This window comes from Urocampus carinirostris, chromosome 2 (assembly GCF_059441175.1).
Source record: "Urocampus carinirostris isolate Australia breed hairy pipefish chromosome 2, RoL_Ucar_1.0, whole genome shotgun sequence".
In the NCBI taxonomy this organism is placed as follows: domain Eukaryota; kingdom Metazoa; phylum Chordata; class Actinopteri; order Syngnathiformes; family Syngnathidae; genus Urocampus; species Urocampus carinirostris.
In genome coordinates, this window is record NC_142350.1 from 35921346 (window position 1) to 35937923 (window position 16578).

The following is a 16578-nucleotide window of genomic DNA, read 5'->3' on the forward strand; positions in this document are numbered from 1 at the left end:
ATAGATAGATAGATAGATAGATACTTTGTTCATCCCCGAAGGGAAATTCACATTTCCAGCAGCATCCCTGAGCTGAGAACAATCGAGAACAATCGAAAATAACACGGAAGCTGCTGGAGTGGCTGCCATTCGTGACGGCGCCGGAAGAAAAGATTCAATTTGAATCATGTACAAACAAACAAACAATTGAATCATGTACAAACAAACAAACAAACAAAATATTCATGTTTCAATAAGTGGAGTGTTAATAAAATGGGGGGAAAATAATTTCTGATACTGATATAACCAGGTAAAACTAATTTTAAGTTACCTGTCCAAATGAATGTTGTGCCATCTCACCTTTCCCACTCTCTCTCCTCTCACCTTTCCCACTCTCTCTCCTGCAGTTGAAACAAGTGCTATAAAGCACAAGAAATAATACAACCTTTGGAGACTGAAGTGACCAAACTACATGATTTCCTTTCAAAAAAATTCCCAGCCTTTTGCAAGTTTTCTGTTTTTGGGATATCTTTAGCAGTAAGAAGGCGAACAATGTTGTCAGCTTAGTTCTATGTGAGCCTCATGTTGTGTAAAATAAATACAAATTTTCCGACCTTTGAGTATTCTACAAAATGCCCTTTATGTGATAGTTGAAGGTGAAGCTTATTTAGAGAGTATAATTGTTTTCTTGTTTTTGTGGACATAAATGAAGAAATAAAATACAGTTTTTTTTTTAAACAAGAATTCAGTTTATAAAATGGGTAACTGAACTGTCTTTAATGGCCATTAAAAACAAGTTTTTGAAATATTGTGATTTCAAACAGAATATAGCCTAAATAGTTTGGATATATGTGTTATGTTACCACATGTTCCACACTTTTTCCCTTTTTTTCTTGTCATGTGTTTTGAAATTGCATCTACCACACCGTGGTGTTTATGAGCATTGCAGAAAACTAATGTCTTATAGAATGAAAACAACTTCATCTTTTTGTACAGTGAATATTTGTGCCATCCTCTTTGCCAAAATAGCCCTTTCTTTTAAACTGGACAACGTTGCATCTTTTTTATGCCAAAAATGAGAGATTTCTTCTTTGTCGAAAACTAGCATCCCCTTTTTCTATGCCGCAAAGTTCAGTCATTTTTAATAATTTAGATACTGTAAATAGTTAGAAAACCTGCAAAAAAAAAGGACTACATCTCAAATGTGACTTATGTATGTTCTTTTTTTTTAATTTAAGCATTGTTGGCTCAGTGCAATTTGTAATTTGGAAGAATTTATTGCATGGAAAATACAGTATATGCCAAAGATAATATTTGTCCCTGAATGAGGTGAGCTCATGTTAGTCTATGAGTGGGTGTGACATTACATATCTGTTGTGTAACAGGAAAACAAAAATAATAGTTTCAAGGCATACAAATGTGAATTGATGCTCTTTTTTTCTGTTCATTTAGATAATTAAAAGGCAAAAACCAACAACAAAACAGAAGGACATTCTTCGGTTAATAACACTCACGAAAAGTCATTGAAGATTTAGCAATGCTTTCAACTTAAGAGCATTAGCTTTGGTGTTGACTTTCCAATAAACAAAAAAAATATATATATATCAGCATTGTGCACAGCTTGGTTTGCGCTTTGCAAAAGCAAAGGCTTGAGAAACTTCAAAAACAGCGGAGATGCTTTTCATTACTAAATGAGGGGTTTCATCTGAAATTCCCATAAGTGCTGCAAAGGGAAACAGCAGTGACTTGAGGCGAAATGGGGCCTCAGTGTGCATCACAGTAGCAGAGATGTGTGGTCTGATGATGACTGGCACACAAACAAGAAGCCATCTGAAAGTCAATGCATGACCAAATTACAGCACTTTTCAAGCACTTTCAAGGCCATTTTTATCCCAGTACCTTCAAAGGAAGAAATCCAGCGCCGATCAAAATAATATATAATTTTTTTAATGGCTTTGATCGCAATCTTGCTGCTAGTACATACTTTGTGCTACTCTGAGATGATCCCATCTATGATCTTTTTGTGTCAATAGGCTGCTATAACCTGACATGAATTCTGCCATTCTGCTTTTACAATGCACGTGCAGCTTGGCTATGTCACAATTGTTTATTAACACAGAAAGAACTCTATAGGTGTTGCGTATTCGTTTATTTTAATACGGAAGACAAAAAAGAAAGAAAGTACTGGATAAAGCTAAAAAATAAGCCAAATTTGAACTCATTTTAATTATATTGATTGCTCTGAAGCATTCAATCGTTCAATCTTTTGATCTTTTGTTTTACTTGCTTTGATTCATATTTTTTGCATTTTTTTCAGAAGAGATGTATCTAACTTGGTTAAAATTGAATTGTAAACAGTTTTTTTTGCATTTTAACATTTATTCCTGGAACTGAAGAGTTAGTGTTATTAATGTACATTTAATTGTTTTGCATTTTCAGGGATTTTGTGTTGTTGTCCGGCATGTGAACAAAGATTTTTCCTTTTGCCCAGAAAAATCCCACACAGGGAGTTGGTCGCTGGAATTGAACTTGGGACCTCTTGACGGAAGCAGACGTGTTAAGCAGTCATCAACCATGCCAGCCCCTAAATAATACTAAAAATAAATAATAATAAAAATGTAATGGGGAAAGTATAAACTACTATATGAAAAATACCTAATATGAGCAACATTTTTTGCTAATAGGATTAGACATTTTGCAGTGTATTGCATGTAGTATAAAGCAGTGGTCGCCAATCTTTTCTGTACCACAGTTAATGTCTGACTATATTCTCTATTCTACTAACACAATGATAACAACAATAATAATAATAGGGCAAAATCCACTATGTAATACCTAGAATGCTATGGATTACTAGGGATCTAGTTTACATGGGTAAAGGCATTCAATTTTATCTCATCATCACACTATTTTTACTCACAGTAACACGTTGCACAACGTTGGCTTGGTTTAACTATTTCTCATAATGCTCCATTGCAATCTAGATTCCTTGTGTTCTAGTAGTTAGGATTCGGCATCGTCACCGCCATGATCCAGGTTTGATTTCTATTCATTCAAGATAGATAGATAGATAGATAGATAGATACTTTATTCATCCCCTAAGGGAAATTCACATTTCCAGCAGCATCCCTTTGCTGAGAACAATACAATAATAAAGCCAAAAGAATACAATATACAAATACCCAGTGTGACGTGCAAATGCCCACTTTAGCATGTTATATAGAGTAACTAAATAGTGCTACACACAGAACACAAAATGCAGTAAGATTCGGTAATATCTAGTAGTAATATGTAGGTGGTGTGGTTTAATGTGGGCCTTTACTCTGCCGGGTGGAGTTAAAGAGCCTCATGGCATGAGGAAGAAAAGATCTCTTCAGTCTGTCCGTAGTACAAGACAGTGACAGCAGTCTGTCACTGAAACTGCTCTTCTGTCCGGAGATAATGCTGTGAAGCGGATGCGATGGATTGTCCATGATTGACCTCAGCTTTTTCAGTGCCTGTCTCTCAGCTACTGTTGTTAGGCTGTCCAGCTCTTTGCCCACAACAGAGCTCGCTTTCCTAGCCAGTTTATTGAGACGAGAGGCATCCTTCTTCTTGACGCTGCCTCCCCAACACGCTGCCGCATAGAAGAGGGCGCTTGCCACTACTGTCCCATAGAATATTTTCAGGAGCTTTTTGCAGATGTTGAAGGAGGCCAGCCTTCTGAGGATGCTGAGCAATTGACGTCAGCAGTTTTTGTCATCTGATCAATAATTGCGCAATGTTGTTAATGTAATGTAAAACATGGGTATAATGCGCACCCAAACAAAAAATAAGGCACATTTATTTTCTTTCTGTTTGGCCCGGCACTAAATGACCCACGGCCTGGTACAAGTCCGCAGCCCCGTGGTTGCTGACCACTGGTATAAAACACCAGAAGAGAGAGAGAGCAACAAAGCATGAAGGCATTCGTAACTCCTTCACTCGAGTCATGTTGCCTCTACCTAAAAGATTTGATCTGCTCTCGCAAAATGTCAACTTTGATGATTCAATCTGCAGTTTTCACGCCACTTTCACCAAAACCGATTCAAGGGACAGCAAATTCAGCTGCTACTGATCTTAAATAGATCACGTTTCCAAAGGAAAAAATTAAAAGCGTTGCGGTTATGCTTTGTGAATTCGGACAGTTTGGGCACAGGGACTTAACAGGGAAAGCACCCTGTTATGACTGGCTGTCAATTAGCAGTTGATTCAAACAGGAGGGTCAGCGAGAGATGGGAATGGAGAAAAACAGCTTTGGTTTCATAACAAAAGAAGGTGCACACCGGCGGAGAAGCAGTGTTGAAGATGAGATGAGACAACAGTAATTCCTAAACAGATGCAAGTCTGCCAAAATGGGAAAAAAAGCTGGCTACACGGGGACGGTTATTTATTATCGGGCTTGGCGGTGAGATGGCAAACAAGAACACCGGCAAGCAGGATGGGAATAGGTCGAAGGAGAAAGCGATCCCGCCCTCGGAGAGAGTTAATGGCCAGGTTGGCCGCTGAGAAACTGCAGCTCCCACATTAACTGAAAATACTTTGGAACAGCAGGAAATCAAAGCAAACGTCGGTTTCAGCTATGTCATGTCAGGGACTTTTTCCTTTTTTTCTTAGCTTAGGTTTCCTCAAGTGTGTTACCAAATACACTCGTTATTCATGCTGGCCAGAAAAGAAAGTCTCTATGACACATAACTGTCTGTAGAGGTTGGAATGAGTCAGTTCACCTCTGAGCAGATAATCAGGGTTTGAACCAGACATGTTGAGAACATGGTAATAATTATAATTACAAGCGCTTCACCCAAAATTAAAACACTTTTCAATACTCAAAAACACAAAATTAAAATTTTCAAAGAGTTTGAAGCACCTGAACTAACCCTGTTTTACTTTGTTTTCTCAGCTTAGGCTTCCTCAAGTCTGTTACCGACTGCTCACGTTATTCGCAGCAAAGACACATTACTGTCTAGGGAAGTTTGGTACGAGACACTTAACCTCTCAGAGACAATAATGAAACAGTTATCACCAGGAAGAGCACTTCTTGGACAGCTCACTTTAAACATACATGTCAAAATCTGTATCCGACTCGGTGACAAAAAACATCAACCCAAACAGTATGAAAGACCAATTGAGCTGTCAAGCTGTAACAGTGTACGGAAGAGGATAAGAGCCTGGGAAGAAGAATAGATTGGCAGAATACCGAATTTTCTCAGCGTCCTCTTTAAAATCAATTGTTTACATTAATCGATAAAAAGTCAGGATCTCGACTTGTAAGATTTATACAATGAAGTAAGAATTCACTTTCTGGTTAGAATTTTGATGATTTTTAGATTATTTTTTGTGAGATCTTTACATTAAAGGTGGTATGCGTCGTTTGAGATGCCCTTAAAAAGATGAATTCAAACAGCTCTTATTCCTTTCCCAGTGTGCCTATCTGCTTTCATCTTACTTTTAGCAAAGCTGTGCGGAGTGGAACACATTAAGTAGAAGGAATGGGAGAGGGTTTTTTTGAGTGACTTCATGCTCATCCGTGCAGTTCTTTTTTTCTATTTGTAAGTGTAGCATGAAAATTGTTTAAGTAAGAAAAGGCCTGTTTAAAATATAGACCAAACGCTCCCCCTAACAAAGATGACAAAAAAAGAGAGTTCATTCTGACGCATCCAAGAAATGCACTTACTTGCATGCACAACATAGGGAGCTTGATAAAGGTCCCAATGATGAAACAAGTACATAGTTATTTATCATCATTTGTTAAAATATGTTTAGCAAATGTCATGAGAAACCAATACTTTTTAGCTAGCTCCTTAGCCTATAGTTTTTCAATGAAAAATTTAGAGCTGGAAAAGGGATTTAATTACTTTAATCCTAAATGTTTGAAAATCAAATTTATACAACATTCTACTTTAGTCTCTCTCTCTTTCTCTCTCTCTCTCTCTCTCCCTCTATCTATCTCTCTCCCTCTCCCTCCCTCTCTCAAATCAAACCTGAAGATGTCTTTATGCGTAAGTCGACATTATGATTTTCCCCATGTATTGCCAAAATATTGGATTTGTGACAATGTATCGACCAATACAAAGGATCACATACAGTTTTTTTTCATGGTGCCCGGTGCCTAAGCTGATTTTTTTTTTTTTTTTAAACCCAATGCGGCCTGCAACTCAAAAAGTTAGACCACGCCTTTCCTAGCAGGGAAAAATAGACTCAATAGGACAGATTTAATGAAAAAGTACACCTTAAACGTTGGTTGATTTGACATAGTCATAGAGTGAATGACTTTCAACACCAAAATAAGCATCAGAGAATTTCTGGTTGCTTGGAGCTGCACCCAACCCGCCGACAAATCTAAACCACTACCGACCAATGTGTTTTGTGTCCCGCCGTAGTCCATGTTAGCTCGCAATGTGCTCTTTTTTTTATAATTAGCTGCTGTACTACAGTAGTGAAGCCCTACGTCAGTACCTTTAAACACACACAAACGCACTTTCACAACTATTCTGACATTGCATTAAAAATGCTTATTGGATGACTGAATTTGCCAAAAAAGAGGACCCAGTTCAATTGCTGCCCACCCAAGGTTTTTGTCATACACGTTGGATGTAATTTTGAGCTTCTTCTGGTGCAGAGGACCATTATTCCCCCAAGCTGTGTATAACTTCAGTGTTGTCACTACTATACGTGCACCTGTGCGAGTGCTGGAGGAAGTACAAAGCCCCGTTTCCCATGCATGTAATTATCCTGGGACGAGATAGAGGATGAAGCAGAGTGGGACTTCCCCTGCACCGGCGGGCATTTTCCTCTCCCACTGCGGTACAGGGCTGACCTCCTGGCATCCGTGTACGAGCTGTCGCTCACAAGGAAACGTGCTGCTATTCATCCGTGCTGCTACCTCCCGATATGCTGAATAGTTTGGCCAATTTCAGGGAAGGAAATAGAAAATACCTAAGATGCTTGATAGTCCTACTTTTTTTTTTCAGACCAAAACCAGCGAGAAACTAGGTCGAGCTACACACAAGATCCATTCAGTCCTGGATCGAGCTCGTATCAAGAACTTCTCGTATCTCAAACAAATTTTACCCCAAGGAAATAAGTGAAAAACAAAAAATCCGCTCCCGCCCACATCCAAGTGAACCCTAATTATGTATAGAGGACATCTTCCTGATAACTAAAAACACATTTAAATAGTACTCAAACACACAAATAGAGTAATAAGATAAATACAATTATATAACGGAATAAAATGCGCCTTCTTGGAGATGTGCTCACCAATGCCAACCTCAATGCACATGACTGAATGAAAAACTATTAGCATTAAAAATTTAGTATAAAATTTTAAAATAACAGGTGACATTTTTGGACATGGAATAACTTGAATATCCTACGGAATTTTTATATTATTATACATTTCGAAATAATAATTTCATTTGGAAGATACTTTAGAAAATTAGTTTTAACATCCATATGTACCCCATTAAAGAACCACTGTCTTGTAAATATTATATATTTCAATATTAATTATCTGCTTGATTACTGTAATGTATTGCTTTCTTGTCTCCCGATGTCTAGCATCAAAAGTTTGCAGCTGATTCAGAATGCGGCAGCTAGACATATTACTCCTGTGATGGCCAACTTGCACTGGCTCCCAAGATGTGACTTTAAGGTTCTCTTATTGACATACAAATGTTTGCATGGACTTGCACCCTCTTATCTCTCTGATTTGAGTTCCCCCTATGTTCCTGCACGAAGTCTGCGCTCGGAAAATGTCGGTCTACTTGTGACTCCGATAGCCAAGAAGTCTGCAGGTATAAGAGCGTTCTCCATCCGGGCCCCGTTGCTATGGAAGGCCCTGCCTCCGGAGATAAGATCTGCAACCTCAATGGAAGTTTTTAAATCAAGGCTTAAGACACACTTCTATTCCAAAGCTTATGATTGATGCCCACTTCATATTCTGTATTGTCCTGTCTTTTTCCGACTGCCTGTCTGGTGGTGATACGAAGGAGAAGGACGATTTGAGATGAGTCAGCGGACCAGCGTTTGACCTGAAGCATGTCAACGCCTGCATGGACCAGCTGGCAGAGATGGGAACCTGCTTCATGGCCGTCATAGACTTTCTGGACTAGTTTACAGGCTGGGGGCGTCGTTGCTGTCATGCATTTTCCGGACAAATTTTCAACATGTTACCTAGTGTTTACTATGTTTGTGTACTGTAATGCTTAATGTAATTCACCCTGGTCACTCTAAAAGGGGGGTTACCACTTGTGAGGTCCCTTCTCAAGGTTTCTCTTTTTCCTCACGCTGAGGTTTTGAGTTCTTACCTTGCCCGCATGTCTGTTTAAGATCAGGTAATTGTGTAGTTGTAATCCTGTCCAGTCCTTTGAGACATTTTTGTGATTAAGGGCTATATAAATAAATGTGACTTGACTTGACTAGACACTTAAATTAACTTGATGCAATTTCAACAACTGTGTAACATAATGCAGGTGTGACACACTATGGGTCAGCACAAACACACAAAAACAACTGGGACAGCAGGACAGTTCAAAGATCCTTGATTGAGTCATGCCACATAATAAAAGCCCAGCTTCGATCAACACGTTAAGTTATTTTCTGTCATGACCCCTTACGACTGAAAAAAACCATATCGCGCGCCCCAAGCTGGACGATGACAGGGGTTTACTTTATTTAAGTGGCACCTTTATTTATTCGGCTTCATACTGTCTGCTGCCAAAGTTTTTAAACACACAAAGAACACCCGTCTTTCTTCTTCTCCAACCGTGGTCTCAGAAAGTCCAAGCACTACGTATGCTGCGTAGTGCTTTCACGTCATAGCCCTTAGGATACTTTCTTTTATCTCTGTAACTCTTTATCTTTGGCTCCCTCCGCAAGTTATTTCATTCCTTTTAAATATTTCCATGGTTTCAACTGAAAAGCTACATTTTGTCTATTCACCTGTAGTATGCAAAGCACGCATGCTCAGTGCAGACGGAAGCAACGCTCCTTGTGCGCACTTTGCTAATAAGGGGGCAGAAGGCGCACTACGGATCATTGCAAACCATCTTTTGGGGATAATGCAGAACCAAGATAGTGGAAGAGAGCACACGAGCATAAAATACTAACCACAGCTTTTTCCAGTACGTGACTTTTTCACTCACACACACATGGTTACATGAAATGAATGGTGCAAACCCCACACAAGGCTTCTATGGCAGGCTTGTCCACACACATTGCCCACATGCCTGCACAGCTTCAGCACTGCCAGGGAACGCAAAAGCCTCCACAAAACAAATTCATTAACCCAGACAATAAAACACAGCTGTGACAGATGATGAGAACTGTTTGAAATCCATGCGCAGGATTGTGGCAAATCTGCTCAAGTCAAACAGCATGTTCTCAAAACGAGTGGGAAGGAAAATAAAGAGTGACTAAAAAAGACAGGAGGAAGAATGCAAACGGCAGAATGAGAGCAATTTAAGAATCCCACAATAAGGAACTGTTTTTAACCGAACGTTGATGAGCAGGATGTACAGATGAAGTACAGACAAAACTGTCAAATAGTATAAATATCACCTAGGGAATTAACTTGTAATGTAATACTTGCCCTAAAGAAACCAACTTGGAATCTGGTGAAAGCATTTTATTTTTATGATTTCTTTGTAGGATCGTCAGCGTCTATTGTGTTCTATTCTGAATATATCAAAAGCTTTCACTGTGACAGCAGCAAACAATGTCAGAGCATATTGGATTGATACAATTGTTTTAGTGTGGTAGGGTCGACAACTGAACAGGCGGAAGGCAGACTTTTGGCACAGCAGAGTCTTTGAGGTGGGGGCGGGGGAACAAACCCACCACCAGGGGGACTCAAAGATTACAGAATAAGAGTCTGATGAACATATTACTTTAAATGATGCAGTCAAAAAGGGCCCAAAAGTGGAAAGGGAAAGTTCACAATAGACATAAACATGCTTAGGACAGATGAGGGAGCGATAGAGAGGTAGAAAGATAAAATCAAGAGCATGATATTATTTCAAAAAGAAAAATAACAGAAAACATTTTACATGTTTCCCCAATGTCTAGTTTAAAAATACCTCAAAAGTAATATATTACAATATACCTTAGACCATGTTGAAAAAAAAAAGCGTAATTTCCACTCTATAATGCGCAACGGATTATAAAATGTAACCCTAAAAAGTTTTTGGTCATGAATTTTTCATATACAAGGTGCATTGTACTATAAGGTGCATGGAATCAAAACTACAGTAAGAGCTACCGTATTTCATCGATGTACGGTAAATATTGGTGCAATGGTTGATTAGTCGTAAAATGTTGCCTGCAAAACATACATTGTATGCAGTGGAAACTCGACCCGGGTCACAGCAGTGAGAATGCCAAAACCTAAGCAATAGTTAAAGATGACATCCAAAAACGTATTCGATTTGAAGTCATTTTCACAGTATTTTTACTCATAGTGCTAGAAACAAATGATTGGAGGAAATGTCTGTTTTCTCTAATCTTTAAAAACAATTCTGGCACTGTGAGTAAAAATAGTGTGATAATGAGATACAATCTAATGTCATTTTGTTTGTAATATGTATCACTGATGGTTTGATGGTTAAGTGATGGCGCTCTTACAGCTGGGACCCCAGCTCAATTTCCAATGCTTTGCGTTTATGGTCAGCAATGTGTTTCCAACCACAATAAAAGCAGCCCATCTAATTAGTCAGAAGCTAACATAGCTTGTTAGCACTAACTTACCTATTATTTTGAGTCTTTGTGTCTTTGACATGACGTAACATAAAATTGCTTGGAAGTACATCAGACATAACTTGTAAAAAATATTTGCTGAAAATCCTGGAAAACTTCAGGGCTGCAAATAAACATTGCCGTTTTCTGTCTTCATCCAAACATACAATTCCAAAACGGGCTTACAGCCTTGCTCATAGCAATACATCACCATTGTAAAAAGTGTTAATTATTATTCTTCTGTTGTGGTTATTGATATTTGTTTTACTTAAATCCTAATTCAAGTGTTGACCGCTCTGCGACTGTCTGGCAACCAGTTCAGGGTGTGCCCTGCCCACTGCCCGAAGATAGCTGGGATGTCCTCCAACACCCCCGCGACTTAGAACATGATATAAAGAAATTGTTATTGTTAAAAGTGTCGATAATAACTCATATTGTTGGGATATGATATAACGAAATTGCTTCATTGATGTTGAAAATGTCAGAATTTTTTTTTTAAAACGTCATATTGTCAGATATAACAAAATTGTGAATATGCTTGAACCTCACATTGTTTGTTTGCTGCTGTTGGTGTCAATTGATTTGTTAGGACCAAAAAACAATTGCGGGACTTTGGCCTGGACAGATCTGTTGACACCAACAAAAATGTTTAAAATGTCAAAAAAAAATGTTAAAACGTCATACTGCCAGACATAACAAAATTGTGAATTATGCTTGATTGCTGAGAAGGGTTGTTCAAACCTCACATTGTTTGTTTGCTGTTATTAGTGTCAATAAATTTGTTCAAACATTCAGTTTCAATCGCGGGACTTAAAGTCAGGTTTGGGTTAATTTTGTGTTTGTGTTACATTTTTCAATGTGGGCGCATGCGGCTTATATACAGGTGCGGCTTGTGTGAGTACAAAATCGGTTTTCCTCTTAAAATGTGGTGGGTGCGGCTTATAATCAGGTGCGCTCTATAGTCCAGAATTTACGGTACTCTTTCTGTGTATCTGATAAGGGCCTGCTCTAATGGCCCTGACTTACAAAATGAGTTATTGCTTGCCCTGGCAACCGGCACTGCTGGGCTAAAGCAACATGTCGGCCACTGAGGAAACTGAAGGTTTTCACTTTTGGAGGCAGCACTTCCATTACAGTAAACACCAAATTACTTAAGTCAATTGGAATGGGGATAGTCATGCCATTCTGCTTACCTTTTGGCTAAAACACGACACTTTTTGGAGTGGAGGGGCATACAGTTTAAAATTCAAACCACAGTTTCTCCACAATACACTAAAATTCAATCCTAAACTCAGTATTTGCGTTGGCCATAACCTTTACGACGTTGTGTATATCCTACTTAATGGGTGGGCAAGTCAATCTGAGTACTATAGTACTAAAGTGACTTTGGTGGTGGGGACAAATCTCTTGTGTGTTTCAGGCATTCTATGTTAAAAAAATTCAGATTATGATCAAATGTTGGAGAACGAGTAACCACTATCCGATCAGGTTTTTAGTAGACCTCCCAGGGCAGTTGCTATTCTTTCCTGTCTCGCCTTGAACCTGGATGAACCTTCTTACAGCCATTAGCTGCCCCCAGCAGAATCAAGCCATGAATTATTAGCAGTCAAAGGTGAGGCCTTCGCGACCAAATCAAGAGCAGATGTCAAGCTAGCGTCTCCATGGCCCCGACTGCGGAAACCACAAAAGGGAACTCACGAGTATTGTTTAAACATGCTATTGTAAAAATTGTCATCTAAGTCAAGTTCCTCTGCATTCTTATTAAAAAAAGCAGAAAATAACTCTACGATTAAGAAGTAAAATTACTTCAAGCCTGTCAACATACTCCTTTTCATTTGATTGCACCATGTCTTCTTTTCCCTGTCCATTGCTCTTCCCCATGACTCTTATCCTCACCACAGCTGGTAAATATTTTTATATTGTGTTCCATTAGTGGATTTTATTGAGCGGTCAGACTGGGCAAATGGCGCCTGGGAGCTCCCTGTCCTGTAAACAATAGAAGAAGGGCCCTGAAAGCTGCAGCTGAGTACAGCGCAGTAAACTAAAGCCACATTAGAGGACCACTGTGTGCTGAGTAAATATTTAAAAATGTTGCATGCACCCCAGTATAGGCGCTGAAAACATTCATGCAGGATTTTGTTTTTTAACCAAAGCCGAAAGAGTTCACAGGATAACTGTAGCACAGCTATAGAAAAAAACTTCACAGAGACAACTCGGCACTTCGAGTTTCAGTCATCGCTCGTTCACTGCTTTGCACATTGTGTTTTGCATTGTGATTGGCTTAACAGAGGAAAATGTTTTCTATCACCAAAAAAGTTGGACCTGTCTACTCGATAAACTTGCTCAGGAGACACATGTACCGGTAGGTCTTTGGAGCTGCCTAATGGCACCCTGGAGTTTTCAAAAATATTTGATAATAAAAAGATAGAAGTAGATCACATCCTTAATTCATACAGATGTGTAATAAAACGGAAAAATATTTTCAGAATTATAATTTGACAGTACAGATGTGACTTGTAAAAAAAAAAAAGGTTTATAAAGTACAGTACTTTATCTGTAAACAAAAAATGGGGCCTGTGAATTGGGTTTGTGCTTAAGTTTCAAATAGGCAACAATTTTAAATAAATCTAGGAAAAAACTAAGGCAAATCACAAGTGGAAACCTAAATCCCTGGTGTCAGAATTGAATATTTTCAAGTATCAAACCAGCAACATGATTCTTGTTTCAATTCACAAGAGCAAAATTTATGTTTCAGTTTGACTACTATTATAAAAATAGCGACACAGTGGTGCTTTTAGGAGTGACCTACAGGGTCATCAAACCTTGGTTAGATTTTTGCAGGTTGGAAAGACATAACGAGAACCGGGCCACATTTAAAGGAAGCGTTGTAATAATGATCGCAAATATTGTTTCTGTTCAGTACCTCAGTTCCCCGCACAGGCGTGTCCATGCCGCCTAAGTTGTCTCGGAGAAGCTGTTGAAGGAGGTGCACCTGAGCAATGCTGAGGTAAAAATCTAGACTGCCTGTCACGTTCACTTCAAGAGAATGGCCACACACTACTAAGTCCTGAAATGAAACACAAATTGGACAAGGTAAATCTGATCAGAAAAGCAGTATCATTTAATATTTCATATAAGATGTCAACCTTTCCAATCACAATTGATGGTTTGTACCGAAAAAAAAAATAAACAGTATTTTCCGCACCATAAGGATCTTATAAGGTGCAACCCCCCAAAAATGGTCATTTGTCATATATCTTTTCATACATAAAGCGCACCGGACTATAAGGCGCATGACATTGAGACTGCAGTGATTGTATCAATGGCACATGTTAATGCAATGATATGGGTTAATGACCAAAATTGGAAAACATTATATGCAATGGAAATTGAACCCCAGTGGTGGCGGTGAGAGGACAGAAACATTACTACAAGACGGCCTGTTGTTCAGGTGACATTCAAAATGGCATTAGAGCTTCTCCCAAGATCACATTATTTTACTCACAGTGCCAGAAACACAAATTTACATAGTGCATCCTGATAGGTTGAAAAGTCTCTCCACTTCTTCACCTTTCGGTTTGATATGTATGTAAAAGGGATGTATAACATTTTGTTGAAATACTTTGTTTTCTTTGTTCTCTAACATTCGTAGGTGAAGAAGTAGAGAGCTTTTTTTGTTTTTACCAATCAGAATGCACTCTGTGAATCAGTGTTACTGCCATTGTGAGTAAAACTAGTTTAATAATGAGACAAGGTCTAATGCTTTGTTGTATTTCATTTGTACAACTAGTGGTAATGTGTCGGAACGCTCACCGCCAATACTTGGGTTTGATTTCAGTAGCATAAAAATGTTTTGCAATTAAGGTCTTTGATGCTTGTTAATTTGATCAATCATTGTACATCATTGTTCAAAAACTGTAATGTACCGTATGTATGGTAGTGCAAACCTAGAATTACTGTATGGATTTCCAATCGTATCCGCCATATTCTCTGGTATGAAATGTGCACTTGGTTTTAAGGCACACTTTACAATTCTGGCCCAATTAGGGTTTCACGCATTCCTTATAGTCTGGAAAATACTATAATTAAAATCACATACTTAAAAGGATAATGAAACCTTGCAGTAATGGCTTGCAAAACACAAAAGCTGCACATTTTCCTTGTCAGTGCAAATTATGAATTAGCTGATATGCATTGTCAAGGAGCACGTTAGTGGAGACAAAGTAGGCATCAAAGAACCAGGAAGTTGGAGTGAGCTGTGCCAGAAAACATCAGCTGTATAAGCAGAGGTTTGAACTTGGGGGTCAAAAGATTCTGTGACATGCTTTTCTGGCTGGCGGTGGTGATTCCCAATGAGGGTCTTATTGAGAGGCCAAGGTTGAACGCATGTCGGTCTATTAAAAAATGAATAACAATGAGAGGAAGCTTTGAGAGGAACAGCAAATGCGGATTTTTTATTTTTTAGATCCAAAGTAAAGACAAGTGCGTGGATGTGTAAGTCGAAGAATAGCGAAGGCTTCCCATTCGGATCACACTCATCTTTTCTCTACTGCATGACAGCAATTTGAGAAGGGGAAAAGACCACATCCCCATATCAATCGCCAGTTCATTAAGCATAAATTGTGTTGAAATCTGCACCCACAGTAAGGTATTATCCCCACATTGTATGTATTTGTATGGCATGAACAACACTGCCTATGAGAATGCTTTTTACTAATTCACCTTTTCCTAAACAACTGGTCAGTTACTCTACTTAAAAAAAAACAGAATGTATTTCCCATTGAATTGCTGATATGTTCACTGACACCTTCAGTGTACGATTAAAAAAAACAAATAAAAAAAAAAAACATTTTATATATATATATAATGATGATAAACAAAGCCAGAAGTAAATGGTAAATGGCACTATATCTATTTAGCACATTTTCACCTAACAAGTAACAATACACATACCTTTAAATTAGACTTTGCATAAATGTAACCACTGTATTTACAGTTTTTTAATGTTGTGCACTAACCTCTGCTTGGCTAGAGTCAATTGATATATTCTTGCTGGAGATGATGGCGGGGGCAGCCGTCACTCGGACAGAGAAGTCAGTCACAATGGGGGTCAAGATGGCTCGACGTTCCTGGTGCTTTCTGATACTGGATCAATAAAAGCAAAAACATTGCGTGAGATGAGGGATAATACAATCCAATTAGTCCTTAATAAAATAAAGGCATAGGTATTTGTAATTCATTAAACAAGTTTATACTTGGTTTTGGCTTTGTTCGACAGAACCAGTTGGACACTGGGATTATTTTCTTCACCTTTCGCGAGTGATAAGTCTGTTACCGCCCCTTAGTTTATCATAGTTTTCGTAAACCCAGACATTTCTTTACGACTTTTAGAAGGCCATGGTGACGCTAACTCGAAATCTGATTCGCTGAACCAGATGCATTTTCGAACACTGATGTTACAGTACAGTCTTCCGGATTTGCTTGTGAAGGCCTCCAGGTAGATTTCTAAGCCTAGCAACAAGTAATGGCTGAAATGTAATTGGTTAAATGTTTGAATATGAAATCACAGATATGGAAATAGCAGAACCAGGGGAGCAGCGATAAAAGGAAGCTGACAGAAATTTGGGAATTATTTGATAAGGATTAATACAGAAAATATAACTAACATCATATGATTCAGATATTTTTAGGTCAGCAGAGGGGGCCTTCCAGGCCCTGATGGTTAACCACTGAGTTCATTGACCCCCAAATAAAATACTGAGACCGACAAGTTTAGATATGGCTCTTCAGGATAAACACATAATGAAGACTTAAACGAGAAAAAAAGGAGATGAAAATAATGCAATA

At 38.6% G+C, this 16578-nt stretch overlaps 1 protein-coding gene across 6 annotated transcripts in view; it reads right to left on the bottom strand.

Annotated features, from left to right (window-relative positions):
* vps13b (vacuolar protein sorting 13 homolog B) overlaps nt 1-16578 on the bottom strand; it is a 457366-nt gene that overhangs the window by 177758 nt on the left and 263030 nt on the right. For all 6 annotated transcript variants that reach the window (XM_088326330.1, XM_088326329.1, XM_088326331.1 and 3 more), the window contains 2 exons: nt 15750-15876; nt 13655-13798 (listed from right to left, as the gene is read on the bottom strand). In XM_088326330.1, the coding sequence (XP_088182456.1) occupies nt 13655-13798; nt 15750-15876 (271 nt within the window). The remainder of the gene's footprint in view (nt 1-13654; nt 13799-15749; nt 15877-16578) is intronic.